Source organism: Stomoxys calcitrans, chromosome 5 (genome assembly GCF_963082655.1).
Source record: "Stomoxys calcitrans chromosome 5, idStoCalc2.1, whole genome shotgun sequence".
Taxonomy (NCBI): domain Eukaryota; kingdom Metazoa; phylum Arthropoda; class Insecta; order Diptera; family Muscidae; genus Stomoxys; species Stomoxys calcitrans.
Window position 1 is genome coordinate 149,862,185 of NC_081556.1, and position 26,630 is coordinate 149,888,814.

At 38.2% G+C, this 26,630-nt stretch overlaps 1 protein-coding gene across 1 annotated transcript; it reads left to right on the forward strand.

Moving 5' to 3' along the window:
- Window positions 1–996: 996 nt before the first annotated feature.
- Window positions 997–25,463, forward strand: LOC106091708 (vigilin). The gene is made up of 6 exons (XM_013258331.2): window positions 997–1,068; window positions 2,789–2,866; window positions 16,257–16,342; window positions 16,423–16,673; window positions 16,762–19,965; window positions 23,673–25,463. Exons 3-6 carry the CDS (start codon window positions 16,312–16,314, stop codon window positions 24,042–24,044), a joined length of 3,858 nt encoding a protein of 1,285 aa, XP_013113785.2. The 5' UTR covers window positions 997–1,068; window positions 2,789–2,866; window positions 16,257–16,311; the 3' UTR covers window positions 24,045–25,463.
- The last annotated feature ends 1,167 nt before the right edge of the window (window positions 25,464–26,630 follow it).

The window sequence follows — 26,630 nt, forward strand, 5'->3', positions numbered from 1 at the left end:
CATGACATAATTACCAGGTGGTGTACCGTAAACAGCTGAGTACAATTTTTTCTCGCGAGTGCAATATATTTGAACGAGTTTTGGTTGCGTGTAAGTATTATAGTTAAGAAACATAACACACACAAACATCGAAGAATGGCGCGATCTAGTAACATACACAAAATCGGGATTATACTCATCACTGATTTTGATAGACAGTGCACTCTACATTTTTGTTGGGCAACTGCCCCTACCTGTAAATGAATATATCTTGGTGTTTAAAGTTTGGAATTCTATAATTGTTCTGCAGGCGGAATTTGACAGCAATCAAATGTTTTTGTTTGCATACCAAAACACGTTTCTATATCTGCACCTATTGTTTTCTCTATTAAATTTATATATTTGCAATTACTACTTTTCCGCCTATTTTTAGACATTTTTTTTAAATGGAGTTTGACAGCATTCCGCTTGAAAAGCTGAACAGAATATTAGAATGTTATACAACTTTTTTATACATTTTAATACCGTCACACCTAGCGCTGTAAACAGCTGTTCGCGTGAAATCAACTTTTTAAATCCGCCTTGCCCAACAACAAAATATTGAGTGCACTGTCTATCAAAATCAGTGATGAGTGTAACCCTGATTTTGTGTATGTTACTAGTTCGCGCCATTCTTCGTTGTTTGTGTGTTGTTTCTTAACTATAATACTCACACGCAACCAAAACTCGTTGACATATATTGCACTCGTGAGAAAAAATTGTACTCAGCTGTTTACGAGACACTACCTGGTAATATTCCATGGTTGCAACCGAAAATTTCGTTTGAGGAACGTGCTCCACATTAAGTCCGCATAAAAGACATCTGTCGTCAGCCATACGTTTTATATTAGGTTTCAAATTTCCATTGTTCCCCAATATGTTGCCACTAAGTTACGCAACAACATTAGCGCCATCTAGACATGTGAAGAATTTGCGGGATGGCAACTCTTGCTGGCCACGTTTTCAAGTTGGGGAAACGTCAAACTTTGTTGACGTTGACATTTCACTTCAGAGAGTAAAGGGAGCATCTCAATTCAATACTTGACGTCGGTAAAGTAAAATCGGTGTGCGGTGCGTCTTTTGTTATTGCATTTTTAGGGCATTTCCAATCGAAAACCTCAATATATTTTAGAATTCTTTCATGTTACAATACACACTATATCCATATAAAACAATAGTTTTAGCGATACTTCAATCTATAGCTTAAAAATTCAACCAGATTTGTAGTGAAAAAATCAAGAATGTGAAAGACCAAAATCCCAATTCAGGTCGGTTGTCTTTTGGCAGCGAACATGCAGAGCAGACAGAAGAGAAAAGCAGACAATCGACAATTAAATTTAAATGTGTTGAATGTGCAAAATATGCCTAAATTTGAAGTTTTCTTTTAAAATAAGTTTATATAATTCTTGTTGAAACTTGTTCATGGCTGATGGACGGAGGAGAATGGTGTGGCTGTGAACAATTCAAAGGAAAATATGCCACAGCCAGCGAACATTTTTTTGTGCTGCAGAAGATTTGTATGTCGGCCTCTGCCAACGTTGCAGTCATAATGTGACTATACGAGCGACGAAAGTCCAATTACGTCGAATACGAAAAACACGTTTTTTTTTCTTCTTTCTAGTTCACACATTTTTCGGTGTGTGCTGCTTTTGTCAAGAGTTTTGGAATTAAAACAGAAATTTTTCAGTTTTCTATTTACATTCGTTTATTATGAAAGTGATGTTGGTCAGGCACTTGCAGTAGATGGTGGCACCACCATTTTAGTTTTAACCCATGGCGTAACCACCAAAAATTCTCAATTCGAACCTACATAATTAACATTGCGGGTGGCCATAGATATTATCCTGAGCCCCCAACTCGGCAACATCTCAATGAACCAAAACAAAAGTAGCTTCTAATTGTTTTCCCCATTGAGAAACTTGCATTTTCGTTCTGTTTTGTGGCATTTCCTATTTAATTTGTTCCGACATACAAACACTCAACCATACGCCGCACACACTCGTGCTGCAGCATAGACGGCGGCATTTTTGCTTTGCCTCAAAGTCGGGTTACTTTATTTTGTCCCGCTGTTGAGCAGTTCTGTTACACATGATCGAGTGTCGTCGCGTAGTGTATATGTGCATGATTTTATGGGCCTCGAGGGTATATATGTGTGTGTGTGTGTGTATGTGTGTGCTCAAACCACATGCGTGTAAAGCAAAGTGCGATTGTGTTTGATAGAGTACTACTACTATTTGTAATGAATGGTGCAGCAGCTAAGCACTACGCCTCCACCGCCACCATACCATCAACAGTCAGTTACTTCTTGTCAAAATGGGTACAATGGATGGATCCACATTGTACAGCCAGCCTATGATGATGAGGAGGGTCTGTCCAATCAAAAAATAGATCGAGTTTATGTGCATTCCATTCATGTTCTCGCCCCTGTACCATCCCCAACATAGCCATTGTTGTTTGTTTTATACAACCCACTTATCTCAGTCAGATACTGCTATACTGCCGATGTCCACTAAACCACAGCAGCAATAACAAATCCGGCATGGATTTTGTATGTGCATTTAAGAGAAAAGTTACATTCACATTATTGGTCAAAAATTTTTGAAAGAGAAACTCATTGATCCCAAACGGGCAAAAATTTGTTTGAACGCCCTAAGAATATCTGGCGATAACAAGTGACCATCGCATTTATATATAACAAATGATTTGAGATTTATATCCATACTAATTTTACCATCCTGATTTTTATTTTGTTTTTTTTTTTCCTTCCTAGACATTACGCCAAGTTATCAAACTGGATTTTAATACGGTAGAAAATAAATAGGCCGGATTTATTGGATTTTACAGTACAGTAAGTATTGACTTATTACTAAATACCTAATTACTCTACTCTTTGTTGTAATTTTTGATCTGTATTAGAGTCAGAGAGAAGTTTGTTTTGAAAGAAGATGTCAAAACCCGAGTGGTTCCTCCTTAATAACTATGAATGTTAGGAAATAGTAACATGTTGAGGTAGCGATTCTAGGAGCCGCGAAATTACTTCCCATGAAATAACTCCCGAAAACTGAAAATGAAATTAATCCCCGAAATTGGGGTAAAAAGACAACTTTTGGCGTTTTGTATTTGCAAACAACATATTAAAATCCAATTCTTTCTCAGATGAATAATTCTCTGAATCTGCTATAAAGATATTTGAAATCATATAAGGAATACATAATGCGAGTACGCTTGAAGTGCACTGCAAAAAAATTTCGAGCAGTTCCTCAGAAAATGTCGTTCTCAGTGTGACTATAATGCACATTAAATTTTGACCACCGTTCCATTTGGCATTGTAGGTCTGATAACTTCGGTATATCCTTTAACTCTTCAATAAGTTTGCATTCTTGGATATAATAACAAAAGAGTTATATGTTTTTAGTCCTTTTAGATTTAATTTCGTGCAAGTTTGCGACTTTATCATTTCATGCAAGTTTGCGACTTTTGGAAGTTGCAACCGTAGAAATGTCTGAATTGAAAGCTGAGTTTGACAGGTAATAGGTTAATTGGAATCCCAACCAGAGTTGTAGAATTCTATGGCATCACAACAAATTGTCCCAATTGACTTTATTACAGACAGTAAGTGCCCATTGGTAAAACAACCTAATTCATAACCTTAGTTATCGTATTCTGTATAAATTTACGGAAAATAGGTCCAAAGAGCTTAAGATAAAATTTAATAAAATCTAATTGGGCCAAGAAAATCTGAATACGTCAATACTGTAGTACTGTTTGATGAGTTGGAATGTATCTATCCCAGGCGAATATAACTTGAACTTCATATCATATATTGAGATTACGTGTATGTTTATAGTAGACTTCATGCTTAGTTCAGCTCCAGTTGTTTGCGCAAGTGTGTTTCTCTTTTAAAGATCTGCGTCATAGTGTATCGCAGGTGTTTATAAGTTGCTCTTAGTAGGTAAGCTCATTTTGTTAACGGTTATAAAGAAAAGTTCGTTTTTATTTGCGTTTACGATTTCTGGATTTAACTTTCTGGCCCGGTGTGCTTCGCTACAGCATTAACAATCTAGATCCATTGTCCTTAAAATATTTTAAAATACTTTCAGGAATATGGGTCCATTTCAGGCCCAGATTAATTTTAAATTCATATCATTGAGCTTGCACATGGTATACACTGGCAGCCATATATTATGACCGTTTGGGTTTTTTGAGGTGAGCCGCCCGCAGGCACTTGTCTTAATTTTGGTTTGCACATTTGTACTCCCTAACACCTTTCACCCATATTGAATTGTTGCTCATACTTGTCCGCTTTGAGTCGCCGTGTTCCAAAATATTATATCCCATTTGTACACTTATTATTTGAACCGTTGAGTGGAGCGGACGTATTGTTATTTCAATCCGCAAGTATTTTCCTGTAACTCATAATAGGTCATTATTTTTGGAAGGAAAATTTAAGTCACTCAAGGATAGCTGCGATAGAGGTATCCATTAAGCGGTTGATGATCTGTGTCGGTTTTCAGTGGAGCCGCATATCTAGAGCCCAGTAGTAGGCTTAGATTGGACTCCAAAGACCCAACAGCTGCGGTGGTGGTGTTAGACCGTAGCATGTTGTCTGCTACTGAAAAATGGACTGGTGGTCCAGGCCCCAATAGCCGACAGACGATTGGTCAGCAGGGGCTTTTGACGAAGGCACCTGGTTCGAGTCTAAGGGACAAGGCCAAACCTATTCCTTCTTCGCATGCCTATAATTTGCCTAGGCCATCGGCCTTTCCCTGCAAACCAACACGCTCTTTAAGAGGTTGGAATAATAGAAGACGCATATATCTTAGATTTATTGAGAGGCTTGGTGCGAATGATCCTAAGACTCTCACTGATAGGGAGAGAGATTCTCTACATTGGGCTCGGGAATTCGCTGCAAAGGCTTCCTCAAAGACTTCACGTTTAAATTTTGAAACTGCACTGTAGTCAGCCACAAGGCTGCGGTCACCTGGAGGGCATCCCATATCTAAAAGAACTAAGGCAAACAACAGTAAGATGGGCCAAGAACATTTGCTAATGTCGCTAGGGACAGTTTGGTGATGACAGTTGTCGACAAGGGAGAAGAACAGGGCTGCATACCTAGGAATAATTGCAGTGGGATAGTCAATGGACCGTCATTTGCATATTCCGATGTCCATGCGGAAGTTCCTGGGTCTCCTCCAGTTTGTGAAAATGCAGGCTAGTATCGAGGCCGTTACAGACTAATTGCCTTCGGCGATCAACGCTCAATTGAAATGTATCGTTGTGCGCTAAAAAAGATTGGTGAGATCTGGCCAGGGAATGTAATCCTAATCTTTCAACCACAGACTGCAAGATTGGTAGATTGGATGAGACTGATGGTGACCGAAAACATGCAGTATTTGTATTAAACTCCGGCTGTCGCAGACCTAAAACAGTCTGAAGGGGTTGTATCTAGCGGATTGCCTGAGGAACTATCGACCACATCGCTAAAGTCTGGCGGATTACAGGGTACTGAAAATCACCCTGCCACAATCGAGACAGGAGGGAATGGCATCGAAACAAGATCCGACAAGCCCTGTGTGGGTGCGTCACAAAGTTGGACTGGGCCCAAAAGTGCGCGCCAGCGGGGAAGCACGACACTCAGAAAGTACTTAGACAGCAGCAGTTAGTGAAGAATCTAAGGAGAAATCGTCCACACCGCAAGTGCCCAGTGTCCTGAGAAAGAGTGGTTCAACAGCTTTCTCACCTGCCCCTGGATGCGTACGGAAAACTCATCAAGTTCTAATGAATCTTGTGAGGATGAATTTCTGTTGGAGTCTGAGGACGAAACTAACACAACAGTGGTGGAAGTTCTGAATCCTGACTATGGTCCGGTTTCTACAGATAAATCTCCACCATTGTAAGCCCGCTTCGGCGACACTAAAGGTCCTCCTGATGGTTGGGGGATTTGACGTGGTTCTTATCCAGAAACCATGGGTGTGTGGACAGCAATAAATACCACTCAGATAGAAACTCAATGTTCCAGCTTGTGTGGTGTTACAGCTATGCCGTGACGGGGTTATACTAGACCTGTAGTGTTTTACTTTAGTCCTATCCAGTGCCAGTCTATCAGATGATGATAGAATATCAGTGGAAATTAGTTGTACTGGTAAGTTCTGTGTTTTAGTTTAGTACTATATATTATCTGTTATTGTATCCAGAATATCTGTCTTGCACTGGATAGGCCTAAAATAAAACACAGCAACCACTTTGGTGTTTCTCTAAGGGTGAAAACAAAATGTCCCTTAAATTGGTAAACACATTTGGGAGATATAGTTTTTTTGAAAATTTTAGTAAGGGAAATGGCTTCGGATGTCAAAAAACGACGTCTCTATTTAACGATGGAATTTTTTTAAGAGTGTTTTATAGAATTGCCGAAATTCCATAAAGCTGCTATTTATTCAAGTGTACATTTGGGCAAATGTGACAAGAATGCTAAGTCGAACTTCTATCTTAATGGCAAACTAAGTATCGTCAGTCATTTCTATAGAATGCTTTCAAAATTAATATTAGCCCAGTTATAAGCAAATAATTATATATAGAAATCAAATAACGTGTTCCATAATTTCAAAATTTAAGTATTGTAGAAACAGGAAGTCATTGGAGAAATCATTGTTCAAAATGTTAGTCTAAACGGATGGAAATTCCGCCCTCTATAGGCGCAATATAACTTAAAGGATGAATTCAGTGTCGGATTGCTTGTTCTTGTTTAGTTTCGCAAAGAATATAACTTTTGCGATAGTATCTATCAAAAAATATCAATCGATATTCGGTCAGAAACATAATTATCGATAGTGCCATCGATATTTTGCCAGCTCTAATCCACATGTCTTTCTTAATGTATGTCAAATACAAATATGTCGCGCTTTCGGCATGTGTTAGTGTCTGTAAGTACATATTTTCGATGAAAAAAGCGCTCGATTTAATCGAAAAAGTTTTATATTTATTCCGAACGCCAATTTTCATATTAATGGGGTCGATTATGGATTGCAACCTAACATGCTAACAGCCAAATTTGTTACAGAAATTTCCCCGAACTCTCCTGTGCGGCAATATACGCAACAACAGCATCCCAGCCCCAATATTGCGTGTCAGGACGGGGAAATGTATAATTTTGCAACTAAACTGCAACGGTCTCCGTGGCAAGATTGATGAGATTGTGGATTTCATGAGTCGGAAAAATATATTAGTCGCAGCGATCCAGGAGACAAAGCTGACCAACACCTGCAGCATGCACAGTTGTCGCGGATACAATGTGCTATGTAAGGATCGCTCAAGGAATGGAGGTGGGGGATTGGCCTTCGTGATACACCATTCCGTGCTATATAGACCCATCTCGTCTGCGCCTGGCGCTAGTGACCCCTACATGGAGTGCAGTCAGGGGATAGCAGTCAGGTCTGGTACTGCCGAGATAGAGCTATACAACGTGTACATACCGCCGGTTGGTAGCTGTGTCCCAATTAATGGCTAATCTTACAACCCCCGACATAGTGGCTTACTACTATCTAGCCATAATCATCACACCATTATGTTATTTTCGTATGACATAACCTAAAAATTTGAGCAAAATTTATTTATGAGTTATAATTGTTGTGAGAAAGCTGGTTAAATCAAAAATTTGTTAAAACAGTTTAATTTGGGCTGCTTTCATTTGACTGACAACAAAAACAGCTGAACTCTTTAGTCGAACAAAATTACATATGTTATTTTGAAAAGTGATTTTCATATTTTCGTTTGTATCACGCGACATGTACAACTCTACATGTGATAAATTTTACATGTCATAAGACAACTACACGTCGTGTAATAGAGCCTTAAGTTGCTTCAAAACATTAACATTAAATGAATCTGAGAAAACATTTCCAAATTTTGACTTATTTTTAATTCATGATTTTATCTCCTGGCAACGCATCTATAGTTGCGCGAATGTCCATAATCGACCCTTACATGTGTTATACGTATCATACAACGTGTGCGTAAATGGATAGAATAATAGAGGAATTTAATTTCTCTCAAAATCTTACAGCAAATATCAAACTTATGGGTGTCGTTACTTATTTTATTTTTCTTCAAAGCAAATGGCTCTGTCGAAAAAGTTGAAAAAATCATATTTGCAGCAAAAAGAAAAGAAAGAAAGATACACATATTGGAGGCTAGGACTGCCAAAACCCTATATATGTACATGCATTACGCCATAGTTTCCTCATGGGCAAGGAAATAACGGATATTTATAAAATGCAAACGACGTAAACAGCAGAGCAGAATTCTGCTTGTGGCATATTCTTAGATAACTCTCATTTATCTTTATTCACATGCGCCACCAATCAGTCTGGGTGCGAACTTCAAATTCCTTATCTTTTATTTATTGTTTGTTTCATATCAAGGTTTGCGACCAGTGTTGCCACTAAAAAAAATTATTTCCTACCTAAGTTCTAGAAAAATCCTACCAAACTCGACCAAAATCTACCAAATGTTCTACAAGCCAAAAATGCAGTATATATTTTTACCCGCCACCGGAGACAAGGACATTTTGCCATTACATTTGAAACGCATCAATTTATTCATTTTCAACGTTAAAAATGATATATCGTATCGTTCTAACCATGTCCGTCCGTCTGTTTGCTGAAATCACACCATAGCCTTACGTTCAATGATTATATATCTCGATATAGCTCCCTTTATACCCGACTTAAATGTTTGAGCCCAGAATGCAGTAAGGCTGGTAGCACATGTTTTTCAGGATTACTTTTTCGTCATGTGTTCCCGTGTGAACCATCCCCATCAGGAGACAAAGATCCTACCAGTGCGAAGACATAACTGCATGCTGTCTAAGGAATAACTTTTGGGCTGTTATCGCAGAGAACATCCAAATGATTATCTTGTGGATAGATATCCGACGCCCAGAAGCATTGAGGTAGATCTTCATGATCTAGAGCGTGAGGTTCAGCGCTACAAGAGAGAACCTTTAGATAAAGCGACATATCAAGCAGGTCTAGACAACATTCATGCAGACCCGGTAGCTGATGTGGTAAATATCTACCGGGTACACCAGAAGATATTGACCTCTCCCGACAAACCAGAGTAGTTCTGGCTTAATTACGTTCCCGCCGCCTGAACTCCTACATAACAAGGATTGATAGCGACGTGCAAGATGTATGTCCCGATTGTAACCAGGGACCCCACGATACACGTCAATTTTTAACTGCCCAGCCAGAACCACTCGACTCAGATCCAAATCCTTGTGGACGCACCCCATCTTACTTGCAGAGTTCCTGGATCGTGTACTCAACAGAATCAAGCAGACAAAAGATAGAACACAACAAACTGCTAAAACAACAACCACAACGACGGTTACTTTTTTTAAACACTACAAAAATCTCAACCCAACACCATAGACAACGAAATATCAATTTCCGACCCTACAAAGGACCGTCGTAAAATTCTAAGACGATTTAACGATGTCCGTGTGTATGCCCGTCCGTCTGTTGTAATCACTCTACAGCCTTCAAAAATTGAGATATGGAGCTGAATTTTGGCACAGATACGTTTTTTTGATGCACGCTGTTTAAGTTCTTGAACGGGCCAAATCGGACCATATTTGGACACAGCTGCTATATAGACCTATCTGCCGATAAAGGATCTAATGCCCACAAATGCTTTATTTTTCATCCGATTTCGCTGAAATTTGAAACAGTGGGGCTTTCCTATGTCATATACGGACATGCCGATGAAGGGTGTGAAGCTCATAAAAGCTTTATTTATTACCCGATTTCGTTGATATTTGAAATAGTGAGTTGTTTTAAGCCTCCCGACATCTGACCCAAATATCAGATCAAACTATGTAGATATAACTGTCATATAGACCGATCTTCCAATTTAGCATCTCAATTCCAGATTTATTGTCTGAAAATGTTACATGTATATGAGTTCTCGGGACCTGAATAAATTATGATCGAGACCAGGCCCTATTAAAATATAACTACTGATATAGTAGTGGAGTTATAATGAAATTATTATATCCTTGTTTAATTTGGTCCATATCGGTCCAGATTTGATTATAGGTTTAATATAGAACGATCTTTCGATATAAAGTCTTGGTCCAATAAAAAGCCCATTTATTATCCGATTTCGTTGTAATTTGACACAGTGACTTATGTTAGGCTTTTCGACATCCGTGTCCTATATGGTTCAGATCGGTCTATATTTAGATATATCTACCAAAAAGACCAATATTTTGTCCAACAAAATTGAACAATGACTTGTACTTATTAGACCACTCAATGTCCATGCCGAATTTGGGTGCATAAGTTATACAGTTTTCACTGGATTGTGACGAAAGGGGCTTTACATATATACCCGAGGGTGATGGGTACCCAAAGTTCGGCCCGGCCGAACTTAATGCCTTTTTACTTGTTTTTATTTATTTACCTATTAATTTTTATGAAAATAAGGAAATGTCCTACTAAATGAAATCCGCAAGTTTTTTTTTGCTTCAAAATTTATTATCCAAAAAAGTAATCATGACAAAATTTCGCTAAAAGCCAATATAGTTGTTGTTTTAGCCACATTTTGATGGGTAGGTGACGATCCTCGTCAAGCTTCTATGGGTGGGCAAGCTCGTTCCGGTCCAAAGGACCGATCGCCGCTGGAACAGTATGGCCATGGGTTATTTAAATGCGCCAATAACTCCCCTTGTCATATCGAACATCGTAGGCACTCATTATTGGTGCAAGAGCCGGTGCCGCTCGGCCTCTCACTGAGACTCCGCTCGATACCACTGATTGTCCGCGACCGCCGTTGCAGCTACTCCGTATGGAGCATTCCACTATCTGCAATTAGTGGACGCGCCCGGTAGCTCGCAGCTAAGCTTCTCGTGACAGCAATGTGTGGTGCTGACAGCTATCCCGTGCCGGGAGTGCTACTAAGTGGTGTCGCTTTGCGGTAAACCCTTCGAACTCGCCAATAAAATGGAGCTTCCATATTATTGTGCTAAACGGCATTTTTATCAATACCACGATTTTTTTCTCTATTACAAATAAGTGCTTATTCTTCAACTTCATCGATTGTTGTATGTAATGACATTTGTTCTACCGGCAGCACAGATGGTATTCCTGTTGATAACTCGTTATATTTTAGCAGCTAGTAAATCTGAGGATAATGAGTTATTCATTATTTTACATGCCAAAAATAATGACATGTACTTACCCAGTTTTTGCTGGGTACTTCCACTAATTTTCTTAAGAACATGCACTTTCGCACTTGTTGATGATGAACACCCTCTCACTAAATGCAAATTTCTGCCATAATCTGCAATCTCAGCTCAAATATTTTTGTTTATGAGGAGAGCGGAGGGTATTATTGATGTTTATTAACCATTTTTTTTTTATAGAAATTTTACATATACTTTGTTATATGAGTTTGAAAAACAAAAGTGCCGACTACTGATATATGTCGAACTCTGGAGCACTTATCCTACCTAGGTGATAATAAATATTATGCTTATACGTTTTTGTTTTATGTTAGATTTTCTTGAAAATGCCCACCAAAGGATGCGCCAAATATTGAGGAATAAATGAGAATGTAAATTAAAAACAACGACCTTGAGCTTAAATTAAAATAAATATTTGAAAATATATTAAAAAATACACTGTGAAATCAATATGGTTTAATAATTAGCGGCAGTTACCGAAACAGCTCTCTAAAGTTTTTTTATTATCTTTGAAAGCTTCGACCAACTTCCAGGAGAAACTGATTTTTTTTAATAAAAAATTAGAAATTCTTATCGTATAGGTATGTAGATTGTAAATTAAATAAATATTTTTCTCTTTTGAATAATATGAGTAATATACGAAAGAAACATTTCATTCAATGCTTTGCTGTTCAGCTGCTGCTGCTTCTGCTGCTAGGGACCGGCTGTGCATTTTACTTTCCGCTCTATTGAATACTCTTAGTACGGTATTGTTTGTTGTATCTCTCTTGGTGTAAAAGATGTTGGATTTATTTCAACCAGTTCCTCCTTGTTAAAGAACTTGCTTTTACTTTGGCTGGTTTGGTTTGTTTTGTTGGTAGACAACGACGACGACGGCGACGTAGTTGTCGTCTTGCCTTGCCTCATAAATCGAAGCGCACACGATTTTTAAAAAAGTGGAATGTGTGTCACCCATACTTATGCATACACAAACAAGTGTAGCGGTGTGATGTATAAACATTAGAGTGGTTCTCTTCCTACCACGAAAAAAACGTATGTTCATTTTAGCGCATTCAGTACCTATTAGATTCATCTTTTAATTATTTACATTTTCTTTAAACTCTTTAGATATTTGCAAAGTTTTGCAGTTAATTTGTTTTCATTGAATTATAAACATGAAAATGACGAACGAAACTCAAAAAATCACTAAACGGCGGCGCCATCATTTCAATAAACTACAAACACAATACTGTACATTTTGTCCATTATAGTTAAATAACTACCTTTTAGAATCCCGTTGCCAATGAAAATAAACAATAATTTTACTTATTTTATGCCAAATAAGTCGTTTAAATTTAGTGACGTCTGCCCACAATCAATGCGGCTAAGTTATGCCACACGCAATTTGGTTATCAAAACGCAAATGAATTTTCAATTACTGACATGGGACTTTGCTCAATGAAATGTCAAAAGGTTATGTGCTGTCAAAATCTTCCTAGCCCCTGGGCTACTCAAAAATTATTCACCACACTTAACGTCATATTTTTATTATCCCTACAACTTTGCTACCATTCGACACACTGCCTTAGCTTTAAATACATTTACCCAAATTTACTTTCTAACGGTACTCTTGAATAATACCACCAAAAGAGAAACTATGTAATAAGTTAGTTTACGATGTGAGTTCAGTGAAAAGTTAAGTAAAAAAACATTTGAAATCAACAAAAATAGACTAAATGGTGGCCAATGTCTGTACACAGAAGGCAGTTATATCCAAACTACAGCGAAGTCGGATAAAAAATAGGTATTAATAAGCTTAAGGAGTTCATTCGCAAGATCGGTCTTTATGGCAACTATGATCCGATTTTTGCTGTTTACTAATTTTATTGTTTCCAGCGTCACTTCCAAATGATGATTCTTTCCAATTTTCCATTCAATTCATAAAGAAAAATCCATTCCATTCCATTTATAAAGAATAACAATCCAAGTCAAACTAAATATTTACACCTTTATTCACAAAACTTTAGGCCAAAACAGTATGAGCGCTTTGAGCTTTGTTGCAAAAATGCAACTCTGCACACAAATCCCACAAAGGCAACGTGGTTAAAAAGGCGGTCTCACGCGAACAGCTGTTAACAGCCGGCCAGGTTTGACTTTATTAAAATATCAGATTTTTGTCTCTAATCTCTTTGTTATCATCATCTTCTTTCCCGCATATTATCTGCTCCCGCACACAAATTTCTTTGTGTGTGTTGACAAAACGTCGATCAGCTTGATGGCGGATTGCACCATATGATTAGTAGTTGTACAAATGAGACCACCTTGAATTGTTTCGCCATGGTGGTAAAGTTGAAAATCAGTCAGTCAGTCAGTGCTTGATTTTTTGGCATTTGTTTGTAGAGTTGCATTTTTCAACTCGCTCATTCTGTTTTGGCCTTTAATCGGGATGAACTTATAATGTGAGGTCATACGAACAGCTGAGTACAATTTTTTTACTTTTGTTTTAATTTTGTAGTAAATCTAAATGTTAAAGGCTTGATAACACAGCTGTGATTTTTTCTAAAATCTTAAATAGATGTTCTTTGATCCGATATTCCACACATAAGCAAAAGTGAAAATACAAATATAAAACACATTTGAAGAAGATAAGTTGTAAAACAATGTTTATTTCGAAAACCACTTTGACATTTCAACTTACGGCATTTGCCACTCAAGGTAGTTTTGTTGGAGGTAGACGCTACCTATTAATTGTACCATGGCCTATAATGTAGATTTGAATTAGGTTAATTTGACAGATTTATTTTATAGAACTGTCAGACAATCTATTTTAAAGCTTGATTAAGTTTTGAGGATACGGCCGTTAATGTTGAATGTTTTCCTTTTAATGTTCTTCCATAAATTTTCCCGATAGCACTGTTTTCGCGTACATTTTGTGCTGAGCAGGAGCGAGCGTAAGTGTTTTGTTATTAAAAAGTTTCAACTTGAGGGTGTTTCCTATTCCTATCACTCGTCATCCCGAATTGGGCTCTAATGCCAACCCTTCTTCTTTTTTACCCTCTTTGAGTAAGACAAACACACCTACTGCCCATATACAAACATATGTTGTTTGTATATGGGCAGTAGGTGGTTGGTGTGTGATATCGTCTGGGTTTCCTTTTCCATAGTAGAAATTCTTTGATCATTAAAGCTCCTATTACACGATCAGACATGTCATATGAGCTGTAACTTTCTGCATTTATAAGGACTTGTCTTATGTACGTCTTGTACAAATAGAGCGCGCTCCAAAACCAAGTTTACACTAGAGCCCAAATCCACTTGATATAAGATAATCTCCAAAACCCATTTACACTACGATTCAAGTGATTTGTATTTGTCAACAGGGATCGTTAGTACTTCGTGCAGATTTATTACAATAGCTTGTTATGAAATGGAAACATTTATTTTTTATTTATTTTAGAAGTATATTTATTTATATTTTTATACAAATAGTTTCTTATTTATGCATCCACAAATAATATTTTTTTTCCAACCCCAGTAAATACATAAGAGCAAGATCACTAACACTAACAAACACTTAGTTACAATTAGAAGTTTGGCGATCGCGTTTATTTTACAGAAGAACACGACTTGTTGCGCAGCGATAGTGGTTGTGCTCTTATAGTACCAACCTTTATCGATTATCTTATTCACTCAGTAATTGTCCAATCTGTTGTGTTTTGTGAAATTATCACATGATATCGATTATTTAATATTCCTCAATGATGATTTATGATTCTTCTATAGGTAACTTCGTGAACAGTTTGCAAAAAAAAAATAAACAATGATGAAACAGAAACCACTCTAATAAATGTACATGCATGGATAGGCTAGTCAACAGCATATTGTAGAGATTAAGTCAAATGAATTGTTGTTGCTGTTTTTGTTATTATTGTGTGGTCTTCAGTAAAAAACAATATTTCTTTTAAACACATACTAGGTATCTGCTGTCCCTCCATGTGTAGAGCAGCGTGTATTTGTGAAGTGTATCTGTGCCTGTTTGAGAAATAAAAAAAAAATATGCTGCTATTCGTAGATTTTCCTCAAAGAATTGTGAATTGTTTTTGTCGGTCGGTTGGTCCCCAATCTTCGGAATAGTGGCCGGTCTTACGAGGGACTACCACCAACACAATTATTTCTTTCTTATCAATATACAGGGTGGCTGATGAATATTGCTACAATGATGAATATTGCTACATTTTTTTTTCGGTGTATGGAATACATTTTTCTTTTATTCATGTTAAATTAAATTATTAAATTAATTATTAAATTATTATTAATTAAATTAATTAATTAATTAATTAAATTAATTATTAAATTATTATTATTAAATAGAAAAAAAGTTATTACATTTTTTTTTGGTAGCGGCTTTCATCAGCCACCCTGTACTTCGTCGTCGTAGTCAGTTCATGTCATACTTCACGACTTCAAATCATTAAAATCCTCATTATTTGAACAATGATAAGTGGGTCCGAGGCAGTAAGTCAGTACTCACAGAGTACTCCCTTCTTGTGCTCATACGTACGTAGTCTATTTTTATTTCTTTAGATTTGTTCTATATTTTCGTGAATGGGAATGTTTTTTTTTACGTGTTTAGCTTTCATTTCAAAGCTTAACGACGACAGAAAATATTTGATATCTCTTTGTTCCGTTATCAGCTTCAAGTCTTACTTGAAAATGTGGGGAGCGAGCTCAAGATGATTACTTGGGAATGGGGTGATTGGTGGATATGCCGTCAGCTTTCTTTGGAATGATCAAGCTCGCTTACATTAAAGCGGCTGCGGCACATGCTTTCGTGTGGTTTTGGTCATTTTCACATTAAGCGTGTGTGTGTGTTTGGGATGTCAATGTATTAGTGCCGTCACTTTCTCCTTCAGTTTCTCATTTTATTATGCCACCATGAGCAGCCAATCTTAAACTTGTTTATCATTTTCTCAATTAATTCAATGCTCTCTTTTGCTTTTCCCGTTTTTATTTTTAGTGGTACTGTAACGACTTGGAACGAAAAAGGACTTTTCTCTTTCTTTTTTTAAGTAATGCAAGAAGCAGCAATGGAAGAATCCAATGGTAAGTAATTTTGTATGTTATCTCGTCCCTTCCCCTCGCAGATACATATTTATTTTGTGATTGGTTTCCATTTCTGGCAGCAATCAACGTTGAACAACAACAACAAGAACAACTTACCACCAATAACTATCAAGAGCTATCGGAACAACAACCTCCATCTTCTCCAACCTCGGTTGCTACACCAACGAGCACCACCAGCGGTGGCACCGCCAGCAATGCTGCTTTCAGCTATGACGATCTGTTCCCAGCTTTGCCAGCTAATACTTCTGCTCCTCTGGGCAATACCACCGCTCAACCATGCGTACGCGTAAACAGCTCGCAAAAGACTCAGGTAAATATTATACATATTTACCCCTGTTAACTAGTTGAGCCTCAATATCTCTCTCTATTCGTTCTCTTCCTTGTATGTGCTTGTACAGGTTCTGCATTTAGCTGGCGAAGAACGTAAATCAACCGATTCGGAAAAATTCGGTGAGGGCGAATCGAAGCGTATTTGCCAGCAAATATCCAAGGAAACCGGTGCTCAAATTGAAATCGCCAGTGGCAAAAATCAATCGCTAACTTTCCTCATCAAGGGAAAGCAAAATGAATTGCTCGACGCTCGCCGCAAAATTCTTATGCACTTTTCCACCCAGGCAAGTCGCTCCATTGCCATACCCAAGGAACATCATCGCGTCATTTTGGGTAAGGCTGGTAAACGTTTGCGCGATTTAGAGCAGCAGACAGCCACAAAGATTACCATTCCCAATCAGAGTGACGATAGTGATATTATCACCATTGCCGGTACCAAGGAAGATATTGAGAAGGCCGAACATGAAATTCGTCAATTGTCGACCGAACAATACAAGAAGTCGTCTGATCGTATTTCGGTGCCCAAGATCTATCATCCATTCATTGTGGGTCCCTACAATGAGAATTTGAATAAGATCATAGAGGAGACTGGGGCCAAGGTGAATGTACCACCACAGTCTGTGCAAAAGGATGAAATTGTAATTATGGGTGAAAAGGATGCGGTGGCCGCCGCCAAGGCCAAGGTTGAGGCCATCTTCAAGGAGATGGAGAAAAAATGCTCTACGGTAAGCGTAGAAGTGGCCAAGGCTCAACATCGCTATGTGATTGGCCCCAAGGGTTCAACTATTGCCGAAATTCTTCAATTGACTGGAGTCTCCGTTGAAATGCCTCCGCTGGATTCGCCTCTGGAGACCATTACCCTTCGTGGACCTCAGGTCGCTCTAGGCAATGCCTTGACGGTGGTCTATCAAAAAGCGAACTCCGTAAAGTCCGTCGAGATTGATGCTCCACGTTGGATCCACAAGTATGTGATTGGCCGTAAGGGTGTTAACATGAAGCAATTGGAGGAAGACTGTCCCAATGTCAATGTGAACTGTCTCGACGATAAAATAAAACTCGAAGGCGACCCCGAAAATGTCGACAAGGCAGCTTCGTATTTGAACGACATTGTAAGCAACTACCAACAGAACTATACCTTTGTGGTGATGCGTGTCAATCCAGCCTATTACAAGCACATTATAGGCAAGGCTGGTGCCAACGTTAATCGTCTTAAGGATGAACTTAATGTCAACATCAACATTGAGGAGCATGAAGGCGAGAATAACATTCGCATTGAAGGTCCTACGGACGGTGTTAAAAAGGCTCAACTTGAATTACAAGAAAAAATCGACAAACTGGAAAATGAAAAATCAAAGGATGTTATAATTGACCGCCGTCTGCATCGCCAAATTATTGGTGCAAAGGGTGAAAAAATTCGCGAGGTTAAAGACCGCTATCGCAATGTGATGATTTTGATTCCTACCCCCCAGGAGAACACTGACATTGTGAAATTGCGCGGCCCCAAAGAAGAAGTCGACAAGTGTCACAAGGATCTCCTGAAAATGGTAAAGGAGATCCAAGAATCTTCGCACATTGAGTCGGTGCCCATCTTCAAGCAATTCCATAAATTTGTCATTGGCAAAGGCGGTGCTAACATCAAGAAAATCCGTGACGAAACCCAAACCAAGATCGATCTTCCTGCCGAAGGTGACACCAATGAAGTTATTGTCATTACCGGCAAGAAAGAGAACGTCCTTGAGGCCAAGGAGCGCATACAGAAGATTCAAAATGAATTGGCCGACATTGTCACCGAGGAAGTACAAATTCCCCCCAAATACTATAATTCGATCATTGGCACTGGTGGTAAATTGATATCGTCCATTATGGAAGAGTGTGGAGGAGTGTCAATTAAATTCCCTACAAGTGATTCCAAGACCGATAAGGTCACCATTCGAGGTCCCAAAGACGATGTCCTCAAAGCCAAGTCACAACTATTGGAATTGGCGAATGAACGTCAATTGGCTTCCTTCACTGCCGAAGTTAGGGCCAAGCAACAGCACCATAAGTTCCTCATTGGCAAGAATGGCGCTTCCATTCGGAAAATACGTGATGCCACCGGTGCACGCATCATCTTCCCTGGCAATGAAGATGCCGACAAGGAAGTCATAACTATCATTGGCAAAGAGGAAAATGTGAAGCAGGCAAAGGAGCAGCTAGAGGCCATTATTAAGGATATTGACTTGGTAACCGATGGTGAGATCTCTGTCGAACCCAAGTACCACAAACACTTTGTTGCCAAACGTGGTGAAATCTTGAATCGCATACAAGAAGAATGCGGCGGTGTCATGATATCATTCCCCAGGCCAGGCGTCGACTCCGATAAGGTAACACTCAAGGGAGCTAAGGAGTGTATTGAAGCTGCCAAGCAGCGTATTACCGAAATTGTGGCTGACCTCGATGCGCAAGTGACAATTGAGGTGGTTATACCCCAACGCTTGCATCGCACCATTATGGGCCCGCGCGGCATTAAAGTTCAACAAGTGACCACTGAACATGATGTACAAATCAAATTCCCCGACCGCGATGCCACCGGTCCCATCGAAGGTTTAGAGAATGGCACCAATGGCACACTCGATGGTGTGGCCACCGACGAACCCATACGCCAATGTGATATTATACGCATAACAGGTCACATTGATAGGTGCAATGCCGCCAAACAGGCTCTCATTGATTTGGTGCCAATCGTTGAAGAGCTCACCGTTCCTTACGACCTACATCGTACCATCATCGGTCCCAAGGGTGCCAATGTTCGTGAATTTATGTCCAAATATGATGTACACATTGAACTGCCACCCAGCGATGCTAAATCGGACATTGTCAGAGTATCGGGTACACCAGCTCATGTGGCCGAAGCCAAACAAGCTTTGGACAAAATGATCGAAGATCATGAAGCAGATCGTGCCGATCGTGAACTGCGCTCATATGCTCTGCTCATCGATGTTGATCCCGAATACCACTCGAAATTGATTGGAAAACGTGGTGCGGTTATCAATAAATTGCGTAGCGATCATGACGTCAACATATCATTGCCCAAACGTGGTGATCCCAATCAAAGCACCATCACCATTACCGGTTACCAAGAAAAGGCCGAAGCCGCTCGTGATGCCATCATGGAAATTGTTGGTGAAATGCAAAATCTATACCGTGAAGTGATTGAGATCGATACACGTGTCCATTCGCATATTATTGGTCAACGTGGCAGAACCATACGTAAACTTATTGAAGACTATAAGGTAAGTGTGACAATACCTTTGGGATATTTACTATATATGCCTAATAACCTAATAACCCATTTAAATAAGTTTGCATTAAAACAAAATGTTCTTTGGCTCCACATGATGCTATATTGCTTCTGGTGGTTGACTAAAGTTGGAAAAAGCTAAATGATTGTATTTGGCGGCGGTTATTCCCGCGACACACAGTTCTAAAAACTGAAAAATATGTGACCCAAACATATAAAATTGGAATGTACCTACCATTTTTTTTAATAAATTGGTAATTGATTAGATAAGGACGCTTGACAAAATATAATAATCTAAATTTATTATATAACATTGTTTTCAGCGATACATATATATGTACGTGCTAGAATTTTGTTCACAAATCAGTGCAGCACACGTTCAAAATGCTTTATCAGATAAACTGCAATATTTCCCAAAATAATCGTACTTTGGTCATGGGCCAAACAACGAGTATTGTAAATCTGAAATCAATTTAATGTCGGTAAAATGTCCCATGCAAAACTTTTTTTAATCCAATCTCTCTTTTTTTCCACAAAAAAAAAAATAGATAGTTGTCATAGAGCCAAAGTGAAACCGCCTTCTATTGTATTTTTTTCAAAATGCCCCAAACCAAAAATCTTACTAATCTGGTTCCTATTCAGATTAATTTAGAATCTTTTCCCAATGAAATGTTTGGGGAGATGAGGAGACCACCGTAGCTCAGAGGTTAGCATGTCCGCCTATGACGCTGAACGCGTGGGTTCAAATCCAGGCAAGAACATCAGAAAAAATTTCAGCGTTGGTTGTATTGTTGTAGTAGTAGTGTGTTGTATACTGAGGCGGCAGCCCTTGGTTGTCCCCTTTAATGTGAGGTACTGAACCATTTGGTTGTTGTTGTTGAAGCCACATTTCCATGTGGAGGTGGCGCACCTCGTCCGACCCAAAGGACCGATCGCTGCGGGAACGGAGCGGCCATTGATTATTTAAAGGCGCCAATAACCCGCCTTGTCATATCGAGCGTCATAGACACTCAGTTTTTGTGCTAGAGCCGGTGCCGCTGATTGTCCGCGACTGCCGTTGGAGCATTCCACAATCCGCAACCTGTGGACACGCCCGGTAGCTCGCAGCTAAGCTTCTCGTGGCAGCAATGAACACCACACAATGAGGTCCCTTATCATTGAGCTATAACTTGAATCGGGCAGTACTCATTGATACGTGCGAAGTTTGCCCCTGTTCATTAATGGAATGTTCATGGGTAGATTTTGCCTTTCGCAATTTTCGCTTCGTCGCTATTTTCTTGTAAAAATAACATTTAATTTTTCAAGTTTTTGTCTGTTAGGGCGTGATCATTAAATTTTAAAATTTTTGTTTGTTTCTCTTTTGAGACGAGCTCAATGATCGGAGATGCAAATGGAAAAGGAAAGCCAAAGATAGCAACACACACCAACCACTATGGGACGCGTTTCGTCTTTGGTTAGAAGACGTTTCAACCATATTAGGTGTGATGGCTTCAATGGCCGTGTGTTGGTTTGTTGTATTTTAATCGTATTAATTGCGAAAACGCATCTTGGTGTGTGTTGCTATCTTTGGCTTTCCTTTTCCATTTGCCTCTCCGATCATTGAGCTCGTCTCGAAAGAGAAACAAAAAAAAATAACACTTATAAAAATTAAATTAGAAGTTCGAAAAAGTTGTTTATAAAATTAAAATTTTAATCAAATGACTATTTGCTTAAATATTAGTAAATAGAATTTCGACGATATTCTTTATAATAATAAAATTTCGACGAAATTTTTTATAAAAATAAAATTTCGACAAAATTTTTCATAAAAAAAAATTGGGGATATTTTCTATAAAAATTTAATTAACTTTTTTTTGAAGTTATTACATTACTCCCGAAATCCACAACTGTCACTTGTTAACAAATACTTTTTTAAGTGATTGTATTTTTATTTTGCATCCTTTGCATTTGCAGGCTTTTTTGTTAGTTCTTGAATAGTCACAATCCAAAACAGCTGTCGAGAAACAATTCACAATAGAAAATTTGTTAATACTTTAAACAGCTTGATGTCGTCTTATATTGCTGTTAAGTGAATGTCGCTTACGCACACATAGTGAATGTTTTTGAACCAAAGACAATTGAAGCTGGAAAAAAGCCAGCCATGTGAAACAATGACATCACTCAGAGAAATTTAGAAGCGAAATTGACACGTGAAGAGAAATTGATCTAACGGCTGCAGGAAGAAGCTTGTGGTAATCAAAATTAAAAATCCAATATGGCATTTCCATGTGTATTTAAGTTTTACCCTATAAATGACCAGCTATGAACTGTAGGTCCGACAAACGGGTGGTTAGAGAACAAGAGTTCGGTACTGATGATAGCATTAACCACGCTAAAAACGTATGCCGAAGGCGTGTTGTCTGTGATCAAATCCATCTGTTGTCTGGCAATTTCTTTTCAGTAATCAATTTAATCCTTCAATTTCATGTGCTATGCATTCTGTTGTTGTTGTTGTTGTAGCACTGTGTTGTACACTGAGACGGCAGCCCTTGCCGATGAAGGACTCCATCGGGTCAATCTGGTACGTACAACCGGCTGCCATGGGAGTGGCTATTCATTCTTATGGCCATTAGCTCAGGGCTCAAGAAGTAAAATAGGAAGATCGGTTTATATGGGAGCTATATCAGGCTATAGATCGATTCAGACCATAATTGACAGGTATGTTGAAGGTCATGAAAGAAATCGTTGTACAAAATTTCAGCCACGTCGGATAATAATTGCGATCTCTAGAGACTCAAGAAGTCAAGATCGCAGATCGGTTTATATGGCAGCTATATCAGGTTATGAACCAACTAAAACCATATTTGACACAGTTGTTGGAAGTCATAACAAAACACTTATTTCAAAACTTCAGCCAAATTGGATAAGATTTGCGTTCTCTAGTGGCTCAAGAAATCAAGATTCAAGATCGGTTTATATGGTAGCTATATCAGGTTATGGATCGATTTGAACCATACTTAGCATAGTTGTTGGAAATCATAACAAAACACGTCATGCTAAATTTTAGCCAAATCGGAAAGGAATTGCGCCCTCTAGAGGCTGAAGAAGTCAAGACCCCAGGTTGGTTTGTATCACGGCTATATCGGGTTATAAACCGATTTGAACCACACTTAAGACAGTTGTTGGAAATCATAATAAAACACCTCATGCAAAATTTCAGCCAAATCGGATAAAAATTGCGCCCGCCATCTAGTGACTCAAGAAGTCAAGATCCAATATCGGTTTATAGGGCAGATATATCAAAACATGGACCAATCCCAACCGACCTACACTAATAAGAAGTATTCGTGCAAAATTTCAAGCAGCTAGCTTTACTCCTTCGAAGCTTTCCTTACTAGCTTTACTCCTTTTTTGGACAGACAGACGAACGGACAGACAGACAAGTAGACGGACATGGCTATATCGACTTAAAATGACATGACGATCACGAATATATATACTTTATGGGGTCTCAGAGGAATTTTGCATGACGAAATTAGTATACCCCATCCTATGGTGAAGGGTATAAATAGACTTACATAAAAAACGATTAGATCAATATGAGTATAAATTGAAACTGTAAATGTTTTTCCGAGAAATTTTAAAACTTCCATTTTCTATAGAATTAGTAATGTTTATATGGTTTTGTGTTCATTTTTTCTATTTTATTTTTTAAAATAGGTTGACATCAAATTCCCCTCAAGCGAGGAAGCCAAGACTAATCCCGATGCTGTCACAATTATTGGCAAAGAAGAAGATGTTGAGAATGCCAAGGAGGCTATACTCAACATGGCCGAGGACTACACTCGTGACTATTTAGAAAACTTGCCTCCTTCACCTCAACCCCAGACTGTTGGTGCTTTCCTTTCCGGCACCAATAATGCTAATAATGAGAATGGCTTCGTCATAAAAGATGCCCCATGGGAGAAGGCTAATGAGAAGAAGGGTCAATCAGCAGCACCAAATACTCAATCCCAAGAAGATTTCCCAGCTGTGGGTGGTGCGCCAGTAACATCAGCTCCCATTACATCTGTTTGGGGTCCCAAAAACTAATTAACACACCCATACACACACATATACACCCAAACACAAAAACATATAAGCAAATAATACAAGCAGCAGCAGTAAAAAGAGAATAAATTTCAAAACTCATACGAAGTTGACCGCGAAAAAGGTGTCAAAATCTGAAGGTTGTCAAAATATATATATATATAAAATACACACACACACACATCCCTATATATTACTACTGTAATAATATTTAGGGATACGAAGAGAACTCAGAACCCATGAAATGTAAAACAACAAACACTATACATAACAGTGTTATACCCCTCCATACAACAAACAACACCCTCATACACACACACACACCCTGCCACATACGCAAGAAGACAAAAGACATTAATAACTACACTTCTCGTCCCCCCTTAACGATCGATCGATGGAAGGTCATCGTACACTTCTTATAGTTCTTCTGTTTGACGTTTTTTGAAATGACATCGAAACCCACTGAATTTGGAAATAAATAGAATGCCAGGAAAATATTTCGAATTTAATTCGAATATTTCTCTGCAACATTTTTATTGACACACTTCTTTCGTGCGCTTCCTTTAACAAACAAACAACAACAACAAAAAAAAGAAAAATTCAATAGTTTTTTATATAAGCTGATGAAAAAAATAACTACAACTCAAGCTAATGGCAAATGCAAATTCAGCACACGTAACAAGCAAAAAAAAGTGCAAAAAAATGCTGCCCAACAACACCGAGGAGGAAGAGTTCTGCAGTCCTTCTTCCTGGAGAGCTGCTGAGAGGCAGTTGGTGGTGGCAAATATATTTGCATGTTGCAGGTTGAGTTGACATTTAATTTATATACATAATTGTAATAACAATGATGCCAAGTTTACACTTAATAAACACATACACATACAAAAATAAAAACATATATATATCATATAAAACTAAAAACGGAACGTAAGAGTTTATTAACAAAACCGATCATAATTTTTTTATATGAAACAAAAACAAAAAACAAAAAAAAAAATAGTAAAAGAATGTCAAATACAATATAAGTATAAAAAGTTTATTTTTTTTTTTAATATAATAATTATATTTTCATTTGTTTTTTGTCATGTCGTCCTTCTGAGAGAGTAAAAACAAACAGAAAAAAAAATAAAGAAAAAACGAAATACTTAAAACAGATTTATATAACAAGCTATGATTTAACGAAAAAAAAAAATCACAAAAACTATGCCTTTTAAAAAGTCATCTCCACCCCCATTATGAAGAAAAACAAACAAAAAATAAAGAGGAAACAAAACAAATTTAACGAATTTCTTTTGAAAATTCTACATCTTTTTCCTATATGATGAACATTTATATAATAGACAAATTAATATTACAAAAAAGAAAATGAGAAAACAAAACGAAAGTAAAATAAAAAAATCCATGCTTTTATTAGTTTAATGATGTGCAATTTTTTATTTCCAATATACGAAACCGCCGTATCTACTATTGATGATTATGTTTGTACACACACACACACACATCTAATGAAAATTGTACTTTTTCGTGTAATTTCTAAAAACAAGCAATTTATAATAATTATATAAATTTTTTTATTTAACAACACTATTATTATTTTTTGTTTTTATTTCTTACTACTACAATTGTGTATTGAAGAAAAAAGTAATTGCATAATTTTTTTAAAACGAAAAATTTTTACTATTTTTTCAAAAACAAAAATAAAAAAAAAAACAAAAAAATGTAAAATTCTTGCCAGTTTTATTTAGGTTAGGTTGAAAAGAGGGTGCAGGAATTAATCCGCCCCATGCCACTATGGACATACACCTAAGCCGGTAATCGGCTTGTTGTGCGTTCTAAAAACTATAAAGTAACCTCTAAAAAGAAAATTTTAAGTTAAGAATTCCGTACTACTTACAAAATCCTTAATTTTTTCAATACCACTCCGCTAAGTTGGTTCATGTTTGGTATTGTGTCTCCTCCTAAGTGCCGGTATCTGTTAGACGCGAAAGCCGGGCAATGACAAAGGAAATGCTCCAACGCCTCATCATCTTCCCCGCATGTCCTACACATGCTTGCCGCACCGATTTTACATAAGTGAGCTCGTAGTCCTTGGTGTCCCGTTATAATACCAATAGCTATGCTGACCTCCTTCTTGCTTCCTTTCAGTAATAGCCTCGTCTTCTCACGATCTGGATCTCCCCATAGGATTTTCGCCGTCCTACCGACCGTTTCGCTGTTCCACAATGCTCCCTTAACTCGGACTGCGTCGACCCGAAAGGCTTCGGGTTAACCAAGTTTATTGACGGCAGTCCTCCGGCCTGTTCGAGACCTTGCCGTGCTGGTTGTTATTACCCATAAAGATGTTCACATTCGATGACCTCGCGTTAGCACCACACCACTCCACGCATTCCCTGATCGCCCGGATCTCCGCCTGCAGAATCGTATTATGGTCAGATCCCAGTCCCAGGCCCACTCTGTCCTCTAGCTTTGATTCATCCGTGTAACATGATCTTGCAGATGGCAATGCTAGGGTTCCGTCAATCAAAGACTGCCGCGCAGCAGTGCCTCGCACTCGATTTCAAGGTTCATCTCAGGTATCCGATCGGAAAC